Source organism: Ursus arctos, unplaced genomic scaffold, assembly GCF_023065955.2.
Source record: "Ursus arctos isolate Adak ecotype North America unplaced genomic scaffold, UrsArc2.0 scaffold_26, whole genome shotgun sequence".
In the NCBI taxonomy this organism is placed as follows: domain Eukaryota; kingdom Metazoa; phylum Chordata; class Mammalia; order Carnivora; family Ursidae; genus Ursus; species Ursus arctos.
In genome coordinates, this window is record NW_026622941.1 from 4,588,019 (window position 1) to 4,614,794 (window position 26,776).

The 26,776-nt window shown below is 42.7% G+C and overlaps 1 protein-coding gene across 1 annotated transcript in view; it reads left to right on the forward strand.

Annotated features, from left to right (window-relative positions):
• PRMT8 (protein arginine methyltransferase 8) overlaps window positions 1–26,776 on the forward strand; it is a 90,814-nt gene that overhangs the window by 19,708 nt on the left and 44,330 nt on the right. Inside the window, exon 2 of the mRNA XM_044385389.3 lies at window positions 19,924–20,109. Coding sequence (XP_044241324.1) covers window positions 19,924–20,109 — 186 coding nt within the window. The remainder of the gene's footprint in view (window positions 1–19,923; window positions 20,110–26,776) is intronic.

The following is a 26,776-nucleotide window of genomic DNA, read 5'->3' on the forward strand; positions in this document are numbered from 1 at the left end:
CAGTAGACAGGGAGGAGCTAGTGATTCTAGGCAGAAGAATAGCAGGTACCAAGGCCAGGAGGCCTGGGCACAATGCATCAGGGGACACAGAGAAGGGCAGTAGGACTGGAGCAGCATTTGAGGAGGAACCTGAGGAGTAGACAGGGCTCAAATCATGGCGGAGAGTAGAGAACTGTAATTCTTGGTAACAAATTTGGACTTTACCTGTAAGGACTGGTAACACCAGCTTCTGCTTAGGCCTCATGAACAGAGTGTTTGCTAACAGCTAACCCAGTTTTCCTGGGCTCTGGAGTGCTTGGCCTCCTTCGAGATAAAGCAGGGCAGAACAGGACATTCATGTGGGGGAACATCTGAGAGCCAGCACAGAGTGGGGTCAGAGTCAAACATGGACAGGTGGCAAAATGTGCCCTGGGGGCTCTCTGGGATGGAGCTGCCTGGTGTGGGGTGAGAGTGGGCCTGCAGGACTGACTTCCAACTGCTCCATCACAGCTATTCAGCCCTTTTCTTTGCATAGCTCCCCCCAGACACCTTGTCAAGGGAATCATTCATTTATTTGCTCATTCATTTATGCTTTCAATGAATATTTATTGAACACTCACTCGGTGTCAGGCACAGTCTGGTGCCTGCATTTATAGAGCTTTCATTGTATGGGGAAGACAGACATAAAACAAATATCCAAACTATTATTGGCACCAGTAAAAATGAAGGAGGTAAAGGAATAGGATGGAGGTGGGGTGTTTGCAAAAAGGGTAACCTGGAGAGGCCACTCTGCAAAAGTGAGATTCGAATAAAGACCTAAATGAAGCGAATGAGGGAACCATTCAAATATATGGACAAAGCAGCTGTGCGAAGTTCCTATGTGGGGGCAATTTTGGGTGTATGAGCAGTAGAATGAAGTCCAAGCTGACAGAGAAGTAATAGCAGGAGGGTGTTGGAGAAGTTGCAGGTCTTTATAGGTAGAAAGGGGATGCAAAATTTGGGGATAAAAGCTTAGAACCCAGAACACTGAGGGGATGTCAGTTGGACTCTGGGCCTTCCTACTTTTCCTTCAGCACATGGCCTTCCTTTGCTTCTAGATACTACCTTTCCCAGGCTCCAGGACCCATAGGTGTTCCTCGGGCAAATGGTCTCTCCATCCTGTGCTCTTTCTCTTTCCTATCATTATTCCTTTTTCCTGCTTCAACTTTATTAGTAATGAAGGTGCCATTTTGTTCTGCTTTCTCTCAATTTTTTTCTTGTTCTTCTTTTTTATCAAGTATAGTTGACATACAACATAGTAATTCAACAAGTCTGTACATCATACTATGCTCACAAGTGTAGTTAGCATGTATCATCATACAACACTATTGACTATATTCCTTTTGCTGTTCCTTTCATCCCCCTAACTTATTCATTCCACAACTGGAAGCCTGTACGTCCCACTCTCCTTCACCCGTTTTGTCTATTCCCCCACTCCCCTCCCCTCTGGCAACTATCAGTTTGTTCTCTGTGTTTATAAGTCTGTTTCTGCCTCTGTTTGTTTGTTCACTTCTTGTTTTTTTTTATTCCACATATAAAGGAAATGACATAGTATTTCTCTTTCTCTACCTGACTTATTTTACGTAGCATAACGCCCTCTGGTCCATCCACATTGTCTCCGATGGCAAGATCTCATTCCTTTTTATGGATGAGCTATATTCCATTGTGTGTGTGTGTATATATATATATACCATATGATATTCATATTCATTAATCTGGGGATGGACACTTGGGTTTCTTCCATAGTTTGGCTATTGTAAATAATGCTGCAATAAACATAAGGGTGCATGTATCTTTTCAAATTAGTGTTTTTGTTTTCTTTGGGTAAATAACTGGCAGTGGAATTGCTGGATCATTTCATATTTCTATTTTTAATTTTGAGAAGCTTCTGCGCTGTTTTCCCCAATACTTCTTCCAATTTGCATCCCCACCAGCAGTGCATGAGGATTCCCTTTTCTCCACATCCTCATCCACACTTGTTATTTCTTATCTTTTTTATACTAACCATTCTGACAGGTGTAAGCTGGTACCTTATGTGGTTTTGATTTACATTTCCCTGATGATTAATGATGTTGAACATCTTTTCATGTGTCTATTGGCCATCTGGATGTCTTCTTTAGAAAAATGTCTATTCAGGTCCTCTGCCCGTTTTTAAATTGGATTACTTGGGTTTTTTTTGTTTTGTTTTGGTGTTAGTTGTACAAGTTCTTTATATATTTTGGATATTAACTCCTTATTATCTGTATCATTTGTAAATATATTCTCCATGCAGTAGGTTGCCTTTCCATTTTGTTGATGGTTTTCCTTCACCATGCAAAGACTTTTTATTTTGGTATGATCTCAATAGTTTATTTTTGCTTTTGTTTCCTTTGCCTGAAAAGACATATGCAGTAAAATGTTGCTAAGGTTGATATCAAAGATACTGTTTATATTTTCTTGTAGGAGTTTTATAATTTCAGGTCTCACATTTAGGTCTTTAATCCATTTTGAGTTTATTTTTGTGTATGATGCAAGAAAGTGGTCCAGTTTCATTCTTTTGCATGTAGCTGACCAGTTTTCCCAGCACCATTTCTTGAAGGGACTGTCTTTTCCTCATTGTATATTCTTACTTCCTCTGTTGTAGATTAATTGACCATATAAGCATGGGTTTATTTCTGGGCCCTTTGTTCTATTTCATTGATCTATGTGTCTATTTTTTGTGTCATGCCATACTGTTTTGATTATTATATCTTTGTCTTTCCCATCATTATTAAAATGTACTTTCTTCCTCCTTCCAGGAATGAAGAGACGTGATGAGTGAGTTTACACTAAGATGTTAATTTAGACAAGTAAATGCTTTATGTGTCATATTAAACCCAATAGCACATAACATAAAACTTACTATCTTAACATTTTTAAATGTACAGCCCAGTAGTATTAAGTACATTCACATTGTTGTGCAAACGACACTACCATTCATCTCTGGAACTCTTTCATCTTGCAAAACTGACTCTATACCCATTACGCAATAACTCACCATGTTCCCCTCCCCCTCCAGACCCTGGCAACCACCATTCTACTTTCCGTCTCTGTGATTTTGACTACTCTAAGTACCACCCTACTCTAAGTATGGGTGGAATGATACAGTATTTGTCTTTTTTGTGACCGACTTCTTTCATTTAGCATAAAATCCTCAAGTTAATCCAGCTATAGTAATTGTCAGCATTTCCTTTCTTTTTAAGACTGAATAATATTCCATTTTATGTATAGATCACATTTTGCTTATCCATTCATTCATTGATGGACACTTGGGTTGCTCCTACATTTTAGCTTTATGAATAATGGTTGTACAAATATCTGTTCAAGACTCCATTTTCAATTCTTTTGACTATATACCTGGAAGTGGAGTTGCTGGATCATATGGTAATTCTATTTTTAATTCTTTGAGGAAATGCCATATTCTTTTCTATAGTGGCTACATCATTTTACATTCCCACTAACGGTGCACAAGGGTTCCAATTTCTCCACATTCTTGCCAACTTTTGTTATTTTCTTTTTCTTTCCTTCTTTTTAAAAAATATTAGCCATCCTAATGAATGTGAGGTAGTATCTCATTGTACTTTCAATTTCTATTTCATTAATAATTGGTTCTATTTGGTTTTGCTTCATATATTTTGCATATCTTTTATTAGATGAATATGCATTTGAAATTATGTTCTCTTCATGAATTGATCTTAATCATTATGAAAATATCCTCTTTTTCCTGATATTGGCTCTTATATCTATTTTGTCTTATATTAATATAGCTACTTTAGCTTTCCTTTCATTAGAGTTAACACAGTATACCATTTTTATTTATTTTCTTTTTCTTTTTTAAATTTTTTATTATGTTATGTTAGTCACCATACAATACATCATTGGTTTTTGATGTAGTGTTCCATGATTCATTGCTTATATATAACACCCACTGCCCCATGCAGTATGTGCCCTCCTTAGTACCCATCACTGGCCTAACCCAGTCCCCCACCCTCCTCCCCTCTGAAACCCTCAGTTTGTTTACCAGACTATGGACTCTAGTATACCATTTTTCATCCTTTTACTTTTTTATGCTAAAAGAAGTTTCAAATAGGGTGGCATATGGCTGTGTTTCAATCTAATATGACAACCTTTGCTTTTTAATTGGGGTGTTTAGATCATTTATATTTAATGTAATTATTGATGCTATTGGGTTCAAATCTACCATCTTGCTATTTGTTTCCATATCATTTATCTGTACTTTGTTACCTTCACCCTTTTTTTCAACTTTTTTTTGGGGGGGTAATACATGAGTGTTTTTAATAATTTCATTTTATACCCTTTCCTGATTTATTGTCTATAACATTTTGTGCTTTTATAAAGTGGCTGCTTTAGACTTTGTAGTATATATATTTAATTTATCACAGTCTATCTTCAAGTAAAATTACAGTACCTCACATATATTATAAAATCTTATAAGAGTATAATTCCATTTTCCCCTTCTGGCCTTTGTGTTACTGCTACTATACATTTTATTTCTATACATGTTATAAATACCATAAGACATTGTTTGTTTGGGTTTTTTTTGAAGACATTTAAATAATAAGAAAAACTTTTTTTTTAATATTTACCCATTTGCAGAGCACTTCATTCTTGACATAGATCCAAATTTCTATCTGATGTCATTTTCCTCCTGCCCACAGAATGTCCCTTAACATTTCTTATAGTGTGGGCCTGAGGATGATGAAATCTTTCAGCTTTTGTAAGACTTAAAAAGTTTTTATGTTGCCTTTGTTTATTTATTTATTTGAAAGAGTGAGCGAGAGAGAGAGAGAGACAGAGAGAGAGAGCATGACCCAGGGGAGGGTAAGGGAGAAGCAAACTCCCTTGCTGAGCAGAAAGCCCAACATGGGGCTTGATCCCAGGACCCTGAGACCATGACCTGAGCTGAAGGCAGATGCTTAACCAACTGAGCCACCCAGGCACCCCATATGTTGTCTTTATTTTAAAAGATATTTCATTGGGTATAAAATTATAAGTTGAGAGTTTTTCTTTTTTCTTTTCAGTACTTTAAAGACGTCGCTGTCCTGTCTTCTGGACTGTATTGTTACTTATAAGTTGGCTGTCATTATTTTCTTTGTTCTGTATATAGACTCTCTTTTCCTCCTTCTGGCTGTTTTTAAGATTTTCTATTTATCAGTGGTTTTAACCAGTTTGAATATGATGTAACCTTTTTAAAATTTTATTTTTCAAGATTTTATTTATCTATTTGAGAGAGAGAGAGGGAGAGAGTGAGCACAAAAGAGAGCACAGCAGGTGGGTAGGGGGAGGGAGAAGCAGACTCCCTGCTGAGCAGGGAGCCCAATGCAGGGCTTGATCCCAGCACCTAGGGATCATGACCTCAGCTGAAGGCAGATGCTTAACTGACTGAGCCACCCAGGTGCCCCAGTTATGATGTAACTTGGTGTAATTTTTTCTGCTTTGTATTTCTTTTCCTCAGGGTTTGTTGAGTATCTTGGATCTGCAAATTTATGGTTTTTATTATTTGGAATTTTTCAGCCATTATTCCAATATTTCTTTAACTATTTTTCTGTTTCCCCTTTCTTTGGCTGCTACAATCACATGTTCACTAGGACACCTGAAGTTGTCCCACAGCTCACTGATGCTCTGTTTAACTTTGTTTAATTATTCAAATATAATTAACATGCAGTGTTGTATTAGTTTCAGGTGTACCATATAATGGTTCATCAATTTCATACATTTCTCAGTGCTCATCAAGATAAGTGTACTCTTTGTCCCCCTCACCCATTTCACTAATCCTCCCATCCACCTCCCCTTTAATAACTATCAGTTTGTTCTCCATACTTAAGAGTCTGTTTTTGCTGTTGTTGTTCTTTTTCCCCTTTGTTTGTTCATTTGTTTTGTTCTTTAATTCCACATATGAGTGAAATCATATGGTATTTGTCTTTCTCTGTCTTATTCCACTTAGCATTATATTCTCTAGGTCCATACATATTGTTGAAAATGGCAAGATTTCATTCTGTTTAACTACTTTTTATTTTTTTTTCTTTGTGTTTTATTTTAGATAGTTTTTATTGCCTTGTGTTAGGTTCACTAATACTTTCTTCTATAATGTTTAATCTGCTATTAATCTAATCCAGTATATATTTTTCATCACATATAATTTTTATGTCTAGAAGTTCAGTTTGGGTCATTTTTCTATCTTTCATGTCTCTACTTATGAGGTTTAATTTTTCATCTAGTTTCTCGTACACATGAAATAGTTCCAATAACAATTTTAATGACCTTGTCTACCAATTCTGTCATCTATCTCCTTTCTGGGTTGATTTCATGAGACTGGCTTTTCTCCTCATTATAGGTAGTATTGTTGCAATTCTTTGGTTAGTCTGATAATTTTTAACTGAATGGCAAACACTGTGTAATCCAGACCTTGGGATATTGTTGGGTCCTGGATGTTTTTTGATATATTTTATTTCTAGGCTTTGTTCTGGGATGCAGTTAAATTACTTGAACAGTTTAACCCTTTCAGGTGTTGCTCTTAAGTTTTGTTTGGTGGAATTAAAGCAGTCTTTAGTCTAGAGCTAATTTCCACCACTAAGGGAAAAATAACCTTTTTCTGCATATTCATGAATTATGAAGTTTTCCACTCTGGCTTAGGGGGGCAAGAAGTATTCCTGTCCCTCTGTGAGAACAATGAATCAGTCCCTCTGTCTTCTCAGTAGTTCTTTTCCTGGCAACAGGTAGCTTCTTCACATGCATGGTTTGATCCACCTCAGCTGAAGACTTGAGGGAAATTGTCTCCAGATCTCCAAAGCCCCCCTCCCTGCAGTCTTCTACCCTCCAGTATTTTGCCTTGCGAACTCTCACTGCCCTGCTATCTCCAGAGTCCCACCTCTATCTCTTCCACTAAGACAGATTTCCACTCCCTACACTGTAGCCTGGATACTCACACTAGGCAATAAGCTGGGCTATTGTAAGAGTCACCTTTTTTGTTTGCCATCTCAGGGATGCAGTTTTTCATTGCCTCATTTCAATGTCTTGAAATTGTTATTTCTCATGTTTTGCCTGCCTTTTTAACTGATCATGGGCATTGTCTGGGAATGTTTTTAAAAATCCAGATTCCTGGAATCTGTCATTGGCCAGTTTGAGGCCACCTTTGGAGAAGGGGCCAAATATATACCGGATGGCTGACATTGTTCTTTTTCTAACTGGAATGTCAGTATTTCCTGTACAAACTTGCATCAGAATCTCTGATTAAAGGAGTCAGTCTCTTCTGCTCAGGATCTGAGTGGAAATACATTTATTTGGAGTAAATGGGTTTGCTAGAACTAGATAGAAAGTGTCTGGAGGAGTCCATAGAAACCAAGTGAGAAGCTAGTTGGTGTGGCTGTGGTCTTGACAAACATTTTCTTTCTTATGTACGGACTCTGTAGCTCACTTTTCTTCAGCCATCAGGTTAATGGCCAGATTATGGGGCCTGAGGCTCTGTGAGGGTCAGACCAGGTATGCTATATGGGCTGAATCTGTCAGTCAGCTTCCCTGAGCCACAGTATCATTACCTGCAATTCTGGCCTTGCACTACTTGGTGTGAAGAGATTGTTGGGAAAATATCTAACAGATACGCTTGAATCTGTACTTGAAACCACTTGTAGTCTGTACAGATGAAATTATGGGTGCTTAGTAAATCCATTCTATATTTGAAAGATATTTTCTTCTCCTAGAAATCTCAGAAGATCAGGAGATAAGACACTTCTTGATAAAGACATTTGGAGTACCATTGAACCCTCCAAAGAGTGTTAAGTATTATTAAGATTCTGATAATTATTTTTCTCAGTTTTGTCTTTCTTCCTGCTGTCTCTCTACCCTTTCAAGGGGAATGATAGGTCTCTGATTACATGGTGGGAAAAAGTCTCCTTCACTTCACTTTCATAACATATTTATGAAGGGCAACATTGACCCAATTGAAGTGTAAGGATACTGTAACCAACACATCTTTATTGAGCTGCAGCTTTATGCCAAGTATTAAAGGAGAAACAATAACACATAGAATCTGGTTACTAGTCTGAAGAAATTTACTTCTTGATTGTAGAAGCAACACCTACAATTGTGAGACCATTTGTCAACAAAATAACACAGAATGTAACCAGTAGTTTTAGACCAGCAGATGCCATATGAACTCAGAATAGGAGTAGAAGAGACCAGGTGTCAGGGGCTGGAAAAAATTACTGACTTTCCACGATGGCCATGTTCCTGAAGAAAGCAATTGTGTAATACTCAGAAAGCTCCAAGGAAGGGGAGGGCAGAATAGAGCCTAGAGAGTGGACAATGTGGAGAGGGAGGACCAGAGTCAGGCAGGCAGAAGAACAGAATGCTAAGGGTAGCCAAAGCCACTGTGTCTAGTGCCAGAGAAGAGCCCAGAGGACATCCAAAAATAGCGTAAAGGCATAGATTCAGATTGCCACAGAGGGAAGTCTCATACTCCTTTACCACACTTTAGAATTTCCTGCAAATATTTACATACTCAGCATCTTTTAGTCATCACAGTAGGCTCGTGAAAGAAGTGGGAAACATAATTGTTGTCATTTGACAGAAAAAGCAACTGAGGGTAGGAAAGGCTAAATTGCTTTTGCATAGTGACCTGAATAGGACAAGAACGAACTAAGACAAGAACCCACAGATGTTCCATCTGTACAACCTCTGCCTGATACCCTCTGCCTCCATGGATGACCCAGTCTGGGGTGGGGAATCATGAGCCCAGCTCAGGTCCTACAGGGATGATTTGACCCAAATATGAAACCAAAGCTTAGTCCAACTCTGGGTGAGGTGTGGGTGTGAGGACATTGGCTGTGTCTTTCTGCACATGTGCCCGTACAGGAAAGTGGAGAAGGAAGCCAAGTGCTTGGTGACCTCTTTCAAGTCAAAGGAGAGAAAAAGGCTCTTGTTGCCTTGGGGAGGGGAAGGGAGGAAGTAGGGGGGAAGTCTGCTTTTTAAGCCCATTAAGGAGGAAGAGCCAGGAGCCAAGCATCCAATTAACCTGACATCTCTTGCAGCCAAAATATCTGAGGATATAAGAAGAGAATTTAATATGTGGAGGCTTGGGAGAAAAGTGACTAATAGCTGGAAAACAGCCCCAGTTTATTTAAAAAATAGGTCAGGCCCAACAAATCCAATAGATTCCTTCCCAGCAGTTACTGATCCAGGAGACAGAGGGAGTGCCGTGTGGGTGCAATGCCATTTCGATTTGAAGCAGGCACTGCTGTTGTACCACAAAGAGACAGCCAGGGGCTGACGGGAAGCACCCAGACACCGTGCACAGCTGCCGAGGACTGCCCTTTGAGTTGAGGCACATCATGGCCCTGGTAATGACAGCAAGTTAGGGACTGGCCCAAAGGCCTAAAGGTGGCACAGCTACACTCAATCCCAGCTCTTTCTCTGTGGGAGCGAAGGTGATTTCTGTGAACTGCTGCTGCCTCTGGTCCAGGTGTCCTTGGCCCGGCTCGGACATTGTCCGGGGTATCACAGTAGCACCAAGGCAATGCCAGGCTGGCCCTGGGGACTGCATTAGGGGTCAGAGAGTAATGGAGAAGGCAGGTAGCTGTCCTCGGCTCTGTCTGGACCAGGATTTCATAGGCATCAGTAGGGGAGCTTGATAAATGTGCAGCTTGTTGGGTCTCACCCCCACAGTCTCTGACTCCATCAGTCTGGGGTGTGGCCTAAGACCAATCCCAAGGTGGTTAAGGCAGATTTTAATAGAGAAACACTGTCCTAAATCAGAGTCCCCCAGATGGTTTCCTCAGAACATTAATTTCTAGAGATGTTTATAGAGCTCTCAGAAAAAAAAAAAAAAAAGGATGTCACAGCCATAAGTTGGTAGCAATAGACACCGTAACTCCCTCTTGGAGAGTCACAATTTGTTTTAACAAATTAGAGGTTTAAAAGTATTGCAATTAAGAAATCTCTTTACATTTTTCAGTATGTACATATATCAAATCATTATGTTGTACCTTAAACTTACACGTTATATGTCAGTTATACTTCAAGAAAGCTGGGGGAAAAAATGAAAAGAAATCTCTTTAGCTTATTTGTCCAAACTTACTTGACCATGGAACCCCTTTTCTAGGAATATCTATTTTGTGGAATACAACGCGGAAAAATGTAACTCTAGACCAGTGGAGCTCAAACTCTGTGATACATCAGAACCACATGGATGCTTGTTGGAACAGATTGCTAAACCCTACCACAGAGATTATGATTCAGTGGTTTCTGGTAAAGGCTAAGAATTTGCATTTCTTACAAGCTCTCAGGAGATGCTGATGCTGGTGGTCTGGGGACTAGACATTGAAAACCGTTGTCTTAGACCCCTCGGTAAACCCTGGCTCAGGCAAGTGTCCTGGCAGGCCTCCTGGCAACATTCCCCAGTGCAAAGCATTCCCCAGTAGAAAAGTGGGGCCTGAGAATAGTGGGTGGTAGGACCTGAGGGAAGAGGATTCAAGGGAGGACAGCCTTGGAGGGAACTTGAGTCTAAAGTAATAAAGCATCTGAAGATGGGTTCTGCTAAGGTGCCAGTCATAGTCAGGGACATTGTAAAACAGGATGATCCCAGTGGGTGACAGCAGCTGACACTCTGTGACATGCATCAGTGCTTGGCCTTGCCCCAGGGGGGGTCTAGAGAGAGTCTATGGCTTTAAAGGGCCAACTCTAGTGAGGGACATGAGGGTGACTGTTGACAAATAGTACAGGCCAAGGTGCCCTGGAGGCCAGGTACAGGAAGACAACACAGTCTTGTGGGACCAGCAACATCTAGATCATCTCCCTATCCCCCAGACTTGCAGGTTTCTGACTCCCAGGTTGAGAAACCATGAGCTGGCGCTATGTAGTCTAGCACAGCACTTTTTTGTAGGGAGGCTGACTTCGACATTGCTTTGCTGGGACTCATCTTCAGCTTAGATGATAGGAAACATGGCTGCGGAAGAGTAGATATGAGGGTGGAACCAGGGTTGTTTTGGCCAAAGGCAGACATGAAAGCTATATATTTTTTATGTGATCTTGGACAATAGGAGAGGTCCACATGCCCAACAGAGCGCTGTTGCCTGACATTCTACCGTTAGAATTTTCTCCTTTCAGGTAAAGCTCTGGTCCCTATCTAAAGGCAGACACATGCTGGGTGATTATCAACTACATGGACCACAAGATCACAGTCTTATGAGTAAACATCAAGATGAAGAAAGGGTGTGATGAGAGTCTGAGCGTGACCCTGGGGCAGGGGCCAGATGTGAGCATGGGCTAGAAGAAGGTGTGAGAGAGACAAAGGCATCTGGGGAAAAAGATGTGGTGAGACCTGGCGGGAGGGTCACCCCTCCTCCCACACTCTCCTTTGCCCACCTTGCCATGACACACCCTTGCAGTCCCCTTTCTGTCCCCTCCATAGGACCTCAAGCTAAGCAGGCTGCTGCTGAGGACAGACGACTCAGGTTAGAAAAAGCTCTCTTGACATTTGGAAAACAGAGCAGGATTTGGCTCCTCCAGTGGAGCCTCTTGTTCTCAGGAAAATCGTTTTTACAGCTTGGGCTGGTGCCAGTAAGAGCCATTTATAGCCCAATGGGCTTGGGTTAACTTCAGCTGCCTGGTGCAGAAAGTGATGGCTTCTCTCTGTCCCCTCCTGCCTATCTTCCCCCTTCATATCTTCTTCACCTCCACTCTCCTTCCTTAAGACCTCTTTCGCCTCTCCCCCACCACTCCTCTATTTTCTTAGAGGTTCCAGTTCTGGATTTGCCTGTGTGACCCTAAACACATTCCTTTTCTAATGTGGCCTTCAGTTCCTCCTTCTATAAAGTGGAGCTTACTCTTTGGTCCCTTTTGAACTCAATTACCTTGGAGAGGTACCTACCTCTGCCTACCTTCACTGAGGCATTTTCTTCTTTTTAGTCATTGCCTGTTGACCCTTTTTCTCCACCCAGGACTGGGCTTCCTGTCTAGGCTAGCTTTGCCACCTGTTTCTGAGCACCGTGCTCCTCGTGGTATCTCAGGTAAGCTTGGTGTGACTGAACTGAGCTAACCAGAGCATCAACGTCAAGAGCATGACTTTGGTGTCCAACAGACATCAGTTTAGGTTCTGGCTCCATTACTTGTGACCTCTGACTGCATTTTTTGAGCATCAGTTTCTTTGTCTACAAATTTCAGTCCCTCATTGAGTTATTATGAGGATTTTATGAGATGGTGTTTTTATTTTTTTAAAAATTTTTTAATAATATTTTTTATTATATTATGTTAGTCACCATATAGTACATCTCTAGTTTTTGATGCAAAGTTCCATGATTCATTACTTGCGTATAACACCCAGTGTTTTTAAAGTGCTTAGAACAGTGCCTAGTGTTAGGGATCAACCGTCATCATTATCATGACCTATTATTTACCCTTATTTTCAGATGGAAGTGAGTTAGGTTAAAAAGAAAATGGTCTCCCTGAAACCCCCACCCCTGCCCCTTCCCCACCCTTTAAGGACCAGCTCAAATACCACTTCTTCAGGAAGCCATCCTCCTTTTGGTCTCCAGTTTTGGTGTTTCCTCCAGCTTTGATGTTTCCACAACCCTTTATCTTATCTCAGCATTTAGTGGGACCTGGGCCCATTCACCCCAGCAGAATGGGGTGGACTAGGAAGATCATAGATGATTTACTGGAAGAAAAACTGCTAAAGATGCCTTGGGAAAGACCAGGCCTGGAGGCAGGTCACAGTGTCCAAAGAGTCCCAATCAGCAGTTGGCACTAAGAGTAGAAGACAAAGTCATAAATCCTGACAGTGACAGGTGAGTCTCAAAAGATCAGGAAAGCAGGCAACATGCTATTCTGAAAATAGTAGTGCCCTGAGCCTGAGGCTTTTGGGAGGAGGTGGGAGAGCAAGGCAGGGCTGTCTGTATGCATTGCAGCACCAAGCATCCCACTGCATCAAGGATGGAACTTGAGAGTAATTTGAACACAGGTCTCATTCTGCAGCACTAGAGGGGTTAAAATGTCTAGTGGGAAGGAACTTGGGCACAGGGAGGAAATTGGAGCTGTGATAGCCACAGCTGTGGGGAGACTGAGGAGCTGAGTTTGGGAGTCAGTCTGGCCTCCAACTCCCACTGTGATTCCCAACCGTTGTCAGCCCTCTCGGCCAAAATATACAAGATAAGTTGAAGTTTGAAGGCTGCCTTCACCCAGAGCCTCTGGTTGGCCTATGGAGGAGTCAGAGCTTCTTGACTTCCCAGATGAACCCACCATCATCCTCCAAGACACATTCCCTACATTGTTCAAGTCTTTCCAGGGCCATGGAGGGTAAGCAGATGTGCCAAAGACTGGGTTTTCAGATCCCCTCCAAAGGACCTTCCATTGTGGCCTAACCAACATTGATAGCTTCCACAGAAATATCTGGATTCCTATACTGGTTCGTATATGCCCATATAGGGACCTAGAGGGTTTGTGTACACCTCTGTTCTTCCACAGAACCTGCACAGTGCCTTGCCACCGATAATATTCAGTAGGTATTTATGGAATAAAAAGCAACATCCCAGATAGCTGAATGCCTAGGGATCACGGGCCACTGCTGTTTTCCACCCCACTCCCGGCCTCCTGGTGCAGGGCACACCTATCAGCTAATGGGCAGAGTACAAGTCCCCTCTGCAAGAGGCTGAGCCAGGATGACAGCCTTTGGGATCATGGCCTGGGCCACAGTCACCTCTTTGTCCTCATGGTTTGATCTGTGGCTATTGATGTGAATGCCCCCCTCCAATGCATTCACCTGTTTGCCTTATGAATGCAATGTATGCTGCATGGTAGACATTTTGTAAGTTGGCAACTGAGGAAAAAATCTCAGGAACCCTGTGAAAAAGGGAACCTTGGACTCAGAGCTAAGGGGTGCAGGAAGCCCTTGTGATCCTGGTTAGGTATCTTGCCTGGACCAGCTGGGACTTTTTCTCTTCTTAATACCTTTAAATAGAGTCAAGGTTGGGGTCAGTTCATGCATGGAGATTTCTTCAGCTCTAGAAGTGATTGCACAGCTTCCTAGCATGACGTCCTTCTGGATAAGTGAGGATAGATAGAGATTGTCTTTGCTTTGGTGCCGTTGAGTGGCTACTAGAGTGCAGTGCTTGTATCACACATCCTCAGAGGAGGGGCAGTCACAGAACTGGAGGGATGAGGACACATCCTCCCTAAGCCTCTCCCCCAGGTCCCCTGGTGCCTCCAAGGTCCTCAGAGAAGGAAGCTTCTGCCTTCTCTCCCTGGCCCAGCTTCGTTCCCCTCTACCTCCTTCCCTGGTGGGTCTTTCCCAGTGGAGCCCCTTGGCCCCTCTCTGAGCAGATGGTTTCCATCCAGAGTGCCAGCCTTGGCTTCTTTTCAGAGGTCTGGGATCACATTTCTTTTTTTTTGCCAATATTATTACACTTTGCTCTTTTCGAAAGTAGTACATGTTAATGGCATGCATTTTAGAAAGTATCAACAAGCATAGGAAAGGAAAGAATTAACTGTTTACCATCCAACACCTTGTCATAATCGCCGCCAATGCTGGTGACTTTCTTGAGTCTCCCCTCTTAACACAGGCATGAATAGGTTTTAATTTTAAAAATGTGATCACACTGTCTATTCTTCTCCCACTTGTTCTCCTCAACCCACAGCTTATCGTGATCATATTTCTTTTATTAAACACTCTGCCACAACATTGTAAGCGGATGTATAGCATTCTGTTGTGTGGATGTAGCACAGTTTATGTAGTCAGTTCTATTTCGTGGAACCTCTAGGTTGACTCCTATTTTTGTGTTGTCTGCCATGATTCTTCCCTCAGGACGAATTCCAAAAGAAGTAATTACTAGGTTTAAGGATTGGTGCTTTTAAAGACTTTTAATGCATTTTTATCAAGCTGCCTTCCAGAAAAATCCTCTCTAGAACTATGTAAAGGCACCTCTTTTTCTATAGCCTTTACAAATGTAGTGTTATCATAGCTGTGGGAGGAGTCAAGCTTATTTAATAATTAAAAATGATAACTTTTTGTTTTAATTTGAAGTTATCTGGTGTCTAGGGAGGCTAAATATTTTTGCCTCATCTTCATTTGCCATTTGTGTTTATTTTCATGTGAATTGACCATAAAGATCCTTTGTCCAAAACTAAATAAGGGATGCTGGTTTTCCTCTTACTGGTTTATAAGAGCTCTCTACATATTAAGGGTATTCACTTTCATCCATCTATGTTAGAAACGTACTTCTCAGTTTATAATTTGTCTTTCAATTCTATGTTTATTGACTAGGACTGCACTACTCTCTGCTAGCTAGACTCTTTTCTTATACGACTCAATGGCGTTTAAACTTCACAAATCCAAGTGGAAATTCATTATTGCCCCCCCCCCTTGCCCCACCTGCTCTTCCCGCTGACTTGTTTTTTTCCTATAAATGTCACCACTGTCTTCCTGGTCACCCAGGCTTGAATTGTTGAAGTCATCTTGGGTTCCAATGTTTCTCTTTTCCTCTATATCCCATCACTTGCCAACCCATAGTCAATCTCTGTGGAGATTCGATTTCTGCCCTTTCCCTGGCAGGCAGGCCCTCTAACACAATGGTAGTTTCAGTTCTCATTATTTCTTTTCTTTTCTTTTCTTTTCTTTTCTTTTTTTTTTTTTTTTTTGGTTCATTGAATTTATTTATTTTTTTTGTTTGTAATAATATTTTTTATTATATTATGTTATTCACCATTCAGTACATCCCTGTTTCTTGACGTAAAGTTCGATGATTCATTAGTTGCGTATAACACCCAGTGCACCATGCAATACGTGCCCTCCTTACTACCCATCAACAGCCTATCCCATTCCCCCACCCCCCTCCCCTCTGAAGCCCTCAGTTTGTTTCTCAGAGTCCGTAGTCTCTCATGCTTCATTCCCCCTTCTGATTACCCCCCTTTCTTTATCCCTTTCTTCTCCTACCAATCTTCCTAGTTCTTATGTTCCATAGTTGAGAGAAACCATATGATAATTGTCTTTCTCTGCTTGACTTATTTCACTTAGCATTATCTCCTCCAGTGCCATCCATGTTGCAGCAAATGTTGAGAAATCGTTCTTTTTGATAGCTGTATATATGGACCACATCTTCTTAATCCAGTCATCTGTTGAAGGGCATCTCGGCTCCTTCCACGATTTAGCTATTGTGGACAATGCTGCTATGAACATTGGGGTGCATATGGCCCTTCTCTTCACTACATCTGTACCTTTGGGGTAAATACCCAGTAGTGCAATGGCTGGGTCATAGGGTAGCTCAATTTTTAATTTTTTAAGGGACCTCCACACTGTTTTCCAGAGTGGCCGTACCAACTTGCATTCCCACCAACAATGTAGGAGGGATCCCCTTTCTCCACATCCTCTCCAACATTTGTTGTTTCTTGCCTTGTCAATTTTTGCCATTCTAACTGGCATAAGGTGGTATCTCAATGTGGTTTTGATTTGAATTTCCCTGATGGCTAGTGATTTTGAACATTTTTTCATGTGTCTGTTACCCATTTGTATGTCTTCATTGGAAAAGTGTCTGTTCATATCTTCTGCCCATTTTATGATTTGTCTATTTGTTACTCGCGTATTGAGTTTGAGAAGTTCTTTGTAGATCTTGGATACCAGTCTTCTATCTGTACTGTCATTTGCAAATATCTTCTCCCATTCCGTGGGCTGCCTCTTAGTTTTTTTGACTGTTTCCTTGGCTGTGCAGAAGCTTTTTATCTTGATAAAGTCCCACAAGTTCATGTTGTCTTTTGTTTCTCTTGCCTTTGGAGATGTGTCATGAAAAAGGTGTGTGGCCAATGTCATAGAGGTTGCTGCCTATGTTCTCCTCTAGGATTTTGATGGATTCCAGTTCTCATTATTTCTTGACCGGACTTTGAAAATGGTCTCATAAGTTCATGCCTTTCTTCTATAGCCCAGTCCCTTGACTTGTCATTTCTCCTCCTTGCCCCTCCTGCACACCGCCACCACATTAATCTTTCTAAAGTACAGCTCAACCATGGAACTCTCTGGTAGCAAACCACCAACAACTCCCCATTGTCTCGTACTTAATTACAACCTCTTAGCCTGGCCTTAATTTCCTTTCAGTGGAATCTCCCATTATCTTGGCCAAGTAGCTCCTCAAACAAGCTCACAGCTTTCCCACCTCTTTACCTTTTTGCTCTGGACATCCTCTCTTCCTGGAATTCCCTCCACCATTACCACCTACCAAAACCCATTCAGAAATCCCCCCACCTACCCAACTGCCAGCTATCCCAAGCTTTTCCAATTCTTTTCTCTCTTTGAAACTCCCAAAACAATTTGCTTGAGCTTCTCTTATAAAATAAATCCTGTTCCATCATCTAATGGAGCCCTCTAAGGTCTTACATTCCTTCCAGAAAGCAGAGTCCTTTGAGGGCACTCTTCTTTTACATCTCTGTTCTTACACAGAACCTGAACAGTGCCTCGCCACAGCTGATATTCAGTAGGTATTTATGGAATGAAAAACAACACCCCAGGTAGCTGAATGCCTGGGGATCACAGGCCACTGCTGTTTCCCACCCAACTCCTAGCCTCCAGGGACAGGACACATCTATCAGCTAATGGACAGAGTACAAGTCCCCTCTGCAAGAGGCTGAGCCAGGATGACAGTCTTTGGGATCAGGGCCTGGGCCACAGTCACCTTTTTGTCCTCTTGGTTTGACCTGTGGTTATCCAGGCAAATGGCCCCCCAAATTCGCTCATCCCTTTGCCTCATGAATGCAATGTATGGTATGTGGTAGACACTTTGTAAGTTGGCAGCTGAGGAAAGGATCTCAGGGACTTCACAGGAAAGAGGACCTTGGAATCAAGTTGAACGGCAGCTAAGGGGTGCAGGAGGCTCCTGTGACCCTGACCACGCATGCTGCCTGGACCAGCTAGGACTTTTTCTCTCTTTAATATATTTAAATAGAGTCAAGATTGGGGTCAGCTTCATGCACGGAGCCTTCTTTAGCTTTAGAGGTGACTCTGCAGCCAGCACGGGAGTATGCAATTGACACAGTCTATTTTTAGCCTCCCAGAGACCGTGACCAACATCCCAAGCTGAGGGTGGGCACACCTGCTGCATTCTAATGAGGCAGCCCCGATTGCCTCTGCCAGCCAGCCGGGATCTCGCCGACCTCAAATCTGATGTTGCTAAACTGGGAAGTCTGCTTATTTCCCAGAGGCTGTAGCCTAGATACACCAGGAAAATGGGACCATCACACTCCCCTGAGCTCACTCTCCTCCAGCCCAGGACACAGGGCAGTCTGGGGGTTGTACACACAGCACAATGGAGAGATGGAGTCACTTGGGTTTCTTGATCTAGCTCTGTCCTAGGGCCTCCCTATTTCCCTTGTTGGGAAGGAGATTAATAAATCTGAGATGATTCAGCTCACAAATGAGAAAATTGAGGCATGAAACAGAGACATGTTTATGTAATCTGAATAATAATGATAATGGTAATAATAATATTAGAGCTTACTATTGTCAGGCACTGTTCTAAGCACTTCACATATATGGACTCACCCAAACTTCCTGACTACTCTCTCAGATGGGTTTTATCATGATGTCTATTTCATGGTGGAAGAGACTGAGGCACATGATGACAAACGACTTCCAAAGGTCATTTGTCAGCCACTAAGCAGCAGAGCTGTGTTTTAAAGCCGGGCAGTGTGGCCCCAGGATTTATGCTTTACACCGTACCACCTGCCTCTCAATATCTATTTTTAATTTTACTAGAGGCAGGATGGGATCCAGGAGTCCCAGAGGACCAACTACAGGATAATCCTGCTTCTCTATATTTTAAACTTCTGCCCTGCTTTGAGGCCTTTACTGTGCTGTGTACACCTGGATTCCTATGCTCCAGGGAGGGAAGTTTCTTCTACTAGGATGACTTTGTGTCTGCAGTCAAGCCAAACATTTGGGCCCCAAAACTCCCTGAACTTCCTCTCCTTCTCCCTCCTCCCCTTAGCCTGTGAAGAAGGAGGTGCTGACCAGTGACTGGCAGCAGCAGTGGGGTGTAGAGTGGGGCTGCATAGTGGGGTTGAGAAACCAGAAAGAGCATGCTTGGTCATGCTCGGGCAGGAGGCCACCGTCAGCGTGGTCATTCGCAGTTCAGAATAAACTTCTGCCAAAGTTCAGAGTAAGGTTCGCAGAAAAGAGGAGGGAATACAACAGGTGTGAGGCCCCAGAACCTGAGAGACCTACCTTTTGGGGGACAAGAGCTGCCTGCTGGAGAGAAGCCCAGGGACTTGATCTTCCTAAGGGTGCAGTGGGATTCAGTTTTACAAATACCGATCATGTGCTAAGCCCTTTTATAAGCACGTCACAAATACCAGCTACCTGATCCTCAGGGCGACTCCAGGACGTGGGGATCATTTTATTCCCATTTGAGGGATGGGGAAACCAAGGCACTAAGAGGTTAATGATTTGCTCGAGGTCGGGCGCATAGCTCATCAGTGGCAGAACTGGGGTTCCAGTTTTAGCAGACTGGCTCTGAAGTCTATCCTCCGGCCACCAGGCTATATGATGCTACACGTCACTCCCTCTACTGAGTGTTCACTATTCGCCTCCGAAGGAATGTATTTTTGTCCTCATTTAGCAGATCTGGAAACTGAGGCCTAGATTGGCTCAGGTCACCTGACTAGTGATGGAATTGGGTTAATTTGAGGTCTTTTTTGGCTCCTCAGTAGCATGGCTCCTCTCCACCAATCACAGCCCTCAGTTGGCCTGTCAGAGAGCCGGTCCATCTGCCCCTTAGGAGTTGCTGCTGCGGCAGCTGGAGCCTTGGAGATCAGGAAGGGGAAGGAAGGAGGGGCGGCATCTCAGAGGGCAGTACCTCATTGCTGCTGTTGACACTGGGCCCCTTCTCTTCCCCTCAGGTGAGCAGTCCCCCCCCGCAGCCCCCTCAGCCCATCGTCCCACCCAAGCCTGTGCAATGTGTCCATCATGTGTCCACTCAACCCAGCTGCCCAGGACGGGGCAAGATGTCCAAGCTGCTGAACCCAGAGGAGATGACCTCGAGAGATTATTACTTCGACTCCTACGCCCACTTCGGGATCCATGAGGTAAACCATGCTGAGCTCGGCCCTGCTGTTACTTCACTGCTTTCTGAGGCAGCGTAATGTGTTCAACTGTCTACTATCATTAAGGGGGTTTTCCCAGTGGCCCAAGGTCCCTGGCCCTCCCTCCCGTGAGCCTCTCTGGGAGAGGGTCAGGGCCAGGCCTGCAGCAGGTGAGTAGTTGGAAACATATGTCTGTGTGTTTCTTGGCCAGAGAGCAAGGAGGGGCTTAGGGTTTCTTTGTTTTATGGTCCAGCACCTGTGTCTTCTCGACCCTAAACCCAGGTGATCCAGGTGGACCAGATGTCTCTGTTCTAGGTCCCTGCTCTAGGAGCTCAGATGCTTTGCAACTCAAGTCCTGAGGATGAGAAGACCTTCCAGAGCCCATGATGTCTGGTCTTCAGGGAAGCCTGAACATGAACCCTTAGGTCCTAGATCAATGAGCACCTCCAGGGGAAGAAACACAGTAAGCTTCCTTGGAAACCTGGCCCAGGTCTGCCATCCTGATTGATTCTTGGGAAATTCTTGTGTCTAAATTCTTGGCTTGTACCATAGCAGGGAAGATTTATGTTCCTTGTAGAACAGAACAGAGCTTCCCTACAGCCAGAAAACCTCCACCCCCCTCACCTCCAGCATTTTCTCCAGCCACCCAGATTGGGGAATGCTTACTCATTAATTGGGTGCTTACGCAGTGTCAGGCACTGTTCTAAGCACATTATACGTATCATTTCATTTAATCCTCCTAAGAACCCTATGAAGAAAATATTTCTATCATCCCCTTACAGTATGAAGAAATACTGAAAAAAGGAACAAAGCCTTGCTTGCTTTGCAAATGCATTTTCGAAATAAGTCTCAAAGCTCCCCTTTTGATTAGATGCTTCTGTAAACCCTCCCAGTGACAAAATGGTAACACTGTTACTGCCAGAAGAGTATTTAAAAATAATAGCCAGCACTTCTTTCCTTTTTTTTTTTTTTTTTTTTTTTTGAGTGCTTGTAACATGCTGGGTGTTGTTCCAGGATTTTACATGATTGGCTCATTTATTCCTCAGGTCAACCTTATGAAGTTGGTATTACTATTTTGTCCCCAATTATAATTATCTGTGTGTTTGTTTTTAGACAAACCAAATTTGTATTATTTTAATATTTATTCTTGTTGTTTCTGTTTTGATTTCATATATTCCTTTTTTATTTTTTTTTATTTTTTTTTATTTAATAATGATTTTTTATTATATTATGTCAGTCACCATACAGTACATCCCCGGTTTTCGATGTAAGGCTCGATGATTCATTAGTTGTGTATAACACCCAGTGCACCATGCAATATATTCCTTTTTTAAAGAGGCACATTGTCCCGTAAGCCACCCACCCACCTACTTACAAAATAATACAAATTCATTATAATGAACTTGAGGAATACAAGATTATTTGTCCCCGGGTTATACGTGAGGATGTGAGATCTTAAGAATCCAGATCAACTTTCATTCCTTGCTTCTTTTGTGCACAAGGTCACAAGCTAGTAAGTGTCAGGGCTAGGAATGAAACCTTCATGTTTGCGGCCCAGGGGCTTCATCCCTAACTACCATGCCGTATAGACTTTAAACCAGGTCTTTCTTTATTTCTGGAAATGTTGACTTTGTTTCTGGTGGTTCCTTTGCAATTCCACGTGGAGGCAGAGAGTGAAGGAGGGGTCCTTCAGTTAATTCGAGACTCAGAGGTTTGGCTCATTCACCTCTGGGAGACTCAGGGTTTGACCCTCCAAGAATTGCTGTCCACATAAAAGCATTAGGCTTGGGACCTGCAGGGGAGGAAGATTGGGCCTTGTGTTTGTTCTGGGGGTCCTGGCCCAGGAGGGCCTGGGCAGCTGAACCTGCTGTTCTTGGTGGCTCACATGTCATCTTAGGGCAGATAAGTGAGCTGCTGTTCCTCCCCTGATTCTGCTCCCCATGGGAGTGGGGTTGGGGTGAGGTGGTGCACTGAGCCCTGTCCTAGGCCTGTGAGAGGTTCTGGGAGGCAGAAAGGACATCCTCAAGAGCTCATCCTGTGCCTAATTAGAGGACATGTTATCCATGTGACGAATTCTAACAGTTGTGTGGCTCTGGGCACTTATTTCAATGAGGTAGATTCTTAGGAAGAGATGCTAATTCCTGAAAATGCCTCCCTTGGGGCTTGCCTGAAATTCCTCCATTAGAAACCAACCAATTATGATTTGCACCTTATGCCTATCCTTCCCCAGTCTTCAAGCTCCACTCCCCCAATGGAGCCTCCTGTGATTGACTTCTGGGACACCTCCTTCTGAATAACTAAGTTCTTGCTCGGCCATAATTTGGTTCCTACGATGTGCTCTCCTGTGCTATGATTAACTTCTATAATTCTCTCAGGACTTGGTTTCCCTGCCTCTCACCCCGGGCTTGACACACTGTATGATATGTAAAGGTTTGTTGACATGGCTGCTAATCTAATCACTCAGGTGATGCCTGGTTGGCACATGGCTGGGCATCCTGGAGGGTGTGATCTCCAGTGGGAGAAGAAACCAAGGCTCATCAAATAAATACTGTACCAGCTTCCCTCCATTTCATGTATTGATGGAAAACCCAAACTTATACATAAACATATATAAATATAGTAGAGACCGAGCTAATAAACATGGAGCAAATGATCCTCAGGTCATTTCTTTCCTTAGTAATCTGCCCTAAATAGTTTTAGCAATGCTTTGCATCTGGAAGTGCTTCTGATCACCTAACTTAAATCCCTCCTGCTGCTGTAGGCCATCCATCTCTAGATCTGGCTTCTGGGCAAAGGCATAGGTCTTCAGTGTAGGGGCAGCTACCTAGCCTTCCTTCACCCTTGAGGTTTCCCTCCACCCTATTTGATCTCCAAGATCATCTGCTATAAAAAAGGTGAGGGGGGGGCATGTGAATGGACTCTGAACATTGTTCTTTGCAGAGACAGGGCCTGCTTGTTTCTCATTATCAAGCACCAGGGATCTCTGTTCTATGCCAGACAGCTCGTGGCGATGCCTTTGCCGTCTCAGTCTGGACAAGACCTGTTCCTCACCATCCGGGGTCGAGCTGGCCATTTGGCAGTCTTCTCCCATCATTAACAAGATGCTCACAGGGGTGGGCAGCAGCACTGTCAGCTTGCTGATTAATAGTGATCAGTGAGTGTTTAGGAAACATGGTGCGGGAAGGATTGGGTTTGATTAGTCTGTAAATACAAACAAGAAGTGTGGAATTTGGGGGATGGCACCCCTGGGGGGCTGGAGGGCACAGTAAGAGGTGATTCTGGACACTTCTGTTCTTCCATCCCATGGCCAAGCTGTTAGAGGGCGTCTCTGAGAAGAAGGAATCTTGAATAGGAGAGGAAATGACAGATGTGTCCTTACTGAGGCTTCTGCTCAGAGGGGAGAGGGCCAGATCCATGACCTCCCAAATCCCAGCTCTGAATTCCCAGGATCTTTGACAGTCGGCCCCTGGGCTAGGTTCCTCAGCTGCCAGAAGAATCCCTACCAGTGAGGCTGTGTTCCCGCCCCCCAGCCCTGGACGCTGATCCCACTCCCGGCCAGCTCTCTTCTTTTGACAATCTTGCTGCAGTTTCTTTTGAAATAGAGTCTTCAGGGCCTCATTTCCCAGCAATTAGTCAATGTACTGTCATGTGTTTAATAGGCAGGGAAGCTGGGAGGCAAAGGCATCCACAGCTGGGGGCTGGGAATTGTTTTCAACGAAGAGTGGCATGCTCTTGTCTGAAATGTCTGGAGACTTCTTTGGGCTTTTCTCTCCTAGGAATGATTAAGGTAGGGGTGAAGGAACAGGAGAGAGCCTCTCTTTTGGTGGGTTGAGCAGGGGAAGCCTTGCTAAGTCACAACTCTTCTCTAGGACTTGTACCTTTGGACCAAACTCTTGTGGTCTGGAGCTTTAGAGGAAGGAAGGGGTCAAAGAAGTGACAGAAGGCATTGAATTAAAGGCGGGCATCTGGAAAGTTCCCCTTTAGCAACAACAGAATCTGCAGAGGCACTGGGCCAATCTAATTCCATCAAGACAGGCAGTAAGGACTTCCAACTATGGCTATGGCAGACAAATCTCTGAAAACTTTGCCACTACTTTGCCTCCATTCCTCAATTATTGCTCACCTTCAACTGTTTCCTTGCATGGATGAAAATGGTGACAGTAGTCACAAAGAGCCAGAGCTAACACTTTTATAACACTTGACTTCATTTATTTAATTATGAGGACAACCCTACGAAGTAGGTACTATTATCATTCCATTTTCCAGAAGGGGAAATTGACACACAGCGGCTAAATGATGCTCTGGGTTAAAGACCTCAAAAGTATGGGAGCTGTGATTTGAAGAAATATAGGTGGATCAATTTCTAAAATTGATAACAACAACAAACCAGCAACCCTCTGTACTGATTTTCTCAAACAATAAAATGACATCTGGAACAGCTGCTGTAATTGGAATCACCACCTGATTATGTTCATGATAATCTATAGTCATTCTCCAAGATCCATCTCTGTTTTCTCACAGGCAAACAGGCCACTTGACTGGGGACGTGGATCTCCCGGAATTTGTCTCCTGGACAAATGGGTCTCCTGGAATTAGTGTCAGATCAGAGCCAGTGTCCAATAATCCTCAAAAATTGATTTATTTTCCTTTCTCCAATGTAGTCACACTGTAATGTGGTAATGGCTGCAGGTCCTGTTGGTGAAGACTGGAAGAAAGATTAACAGTATCCATTTTTGGTACTGTAACAGGGTTTTTCTTCATGGAACATGTCCTTTCCTTCATTCAAGAGTTCTGGGTCTGTTAACTGGCACAAGTCTGGGAATGAGTTGAACAGTGTGACTCTAGATTTGGTGATTCAAACCCGATCTCTGTTCACTAGACCTATAATTTTTCTGTTAAACAGATTGAGTAAGAATTCAGTATGCTTCCTAGCTATTTCTTTTCTAGACACTCAGTGATCTCTTTTCTAGAGACCTATGGCCAGCACCATAGGTCTCTGCAGGTCAGAGTTCTGAATACTGCTTTGGCTCCCAAGTCCTTTGCAGTAGTCACAGCCACCTAATATATGGTGATTAGGTGCTGTGATTTGACCTATGCCTCCCCAGAATCCCAGTTTGCTATTATTCCCATTGCAATTAGGGATCTCAGTTCGATGGCAGCAGTTCCCACTGTAATTTCAGACCTATAGAGAAGAGCAACCAGAGTTCTTCAAGGATGCTGTACACCTCTTGCAAACTTATTTTTCACAGCTGTGGTAAAAGGTCTGTTCTCTGATGTTGGTGAGTAGGTCTCATATGACAAATGCACTCTAATATTCCAATCTTCTAAGCCTTTGGATACCTTTCTCTTCAGCATACCAAGGAAGTTCTAGCATTTCAACTTCATTTAGTGGGGGCTCACCTTGGGTCCATGTTTCAGCTACTCAAACAAACCAACTGTTACAGGCATTCTAAGCCTCCAAACAAAAACGGTGAACCCAGAATCTCTGCTTAGTGAGCCCATATCAATAAACTTGGCCCCATCCAACTTTACATTCCTTCCATGTTGATCCCCCAGGCTTAATACACAATCCTATACATATTCCCCAGGATTCAATCTATATAAATGAGAAATACGATGTAATTTTTTTGGTGTATATCATACCTCTTCATGAGTCACTTTCCCCCCATATTTAAGTATTTATTTGTCTTTATTTTTAAAAAAATATTTAATATTTAAGTAATGGTCTATATCCTGTGAGGTTATGGTCCAGCCATATTTTCACAGAGATCATTAGGCACTGCAGCATCATTTATTAGATAATCTATCCCTCTCTCAGCCAAATAAATTAATAATGTATTCTAGAATCTTGAAACAATAAAAAGAGACATGAGGGCTTGCTTTTTCACTCTGCTCTCCACCACGTGAGGATACAAAGAAAAGATGACCATCTGCAAACCATGAAGCAGGCCCTCCCCAGATAATGGATCTGCTGGCACCTTGATCTTGGACTTTCTAGCCTCCAGAACTGTGAGAAATAAATGTTTGTTTTCTAAGCCACCCCGTCTAGGGTATTTTGTTATTGCAGTCTGAACTAAGAAACAGACACATGGAAGTTTGTGGGATGTAATTAGAGCAAAACTTAGAGGGAAATTTCTAATTTATTATTTATTTATTTATTTATTTATTTATTTATTTATTTATTTCTAGACAGTGGGAAGGGGCAGAGGGAGAAGGAGAGAGAGAATCTTAAGGAGGCTCCACGCTCCGTGTGGAGCCTGATGCAGGGCTCAATCTCATGATCCTGAGATCATGACCTGAGCTGACATCAGGAGTTGAATGCTTAACCAACTGAGTTACCCAGGTACCCCAGAAACTTAAAACTTTAAATGCTTGTATTAGACGAAAAGCAAGGTACAAAATCAATGATCAAAGCTTCTACTTTATGAAGCAGAGAAAACAAATAAAACCCAAGTAAATTTGAAAAAGCGAATAATAAGGATGAGAGCACAAATCAATGAAGTAGACATAAAAAATATAGAAAATCAACAAAACTAAAAGTTAGTTTTTGAAAAGACTAATTAGATTGATAACCCCTAGATAGACTGATCAAGAAAAAGTCAGATGAAATACAGATTATAGTATCATAAATGAAGACAAGGACATCAGTACAGATCATATAAGCATTTGG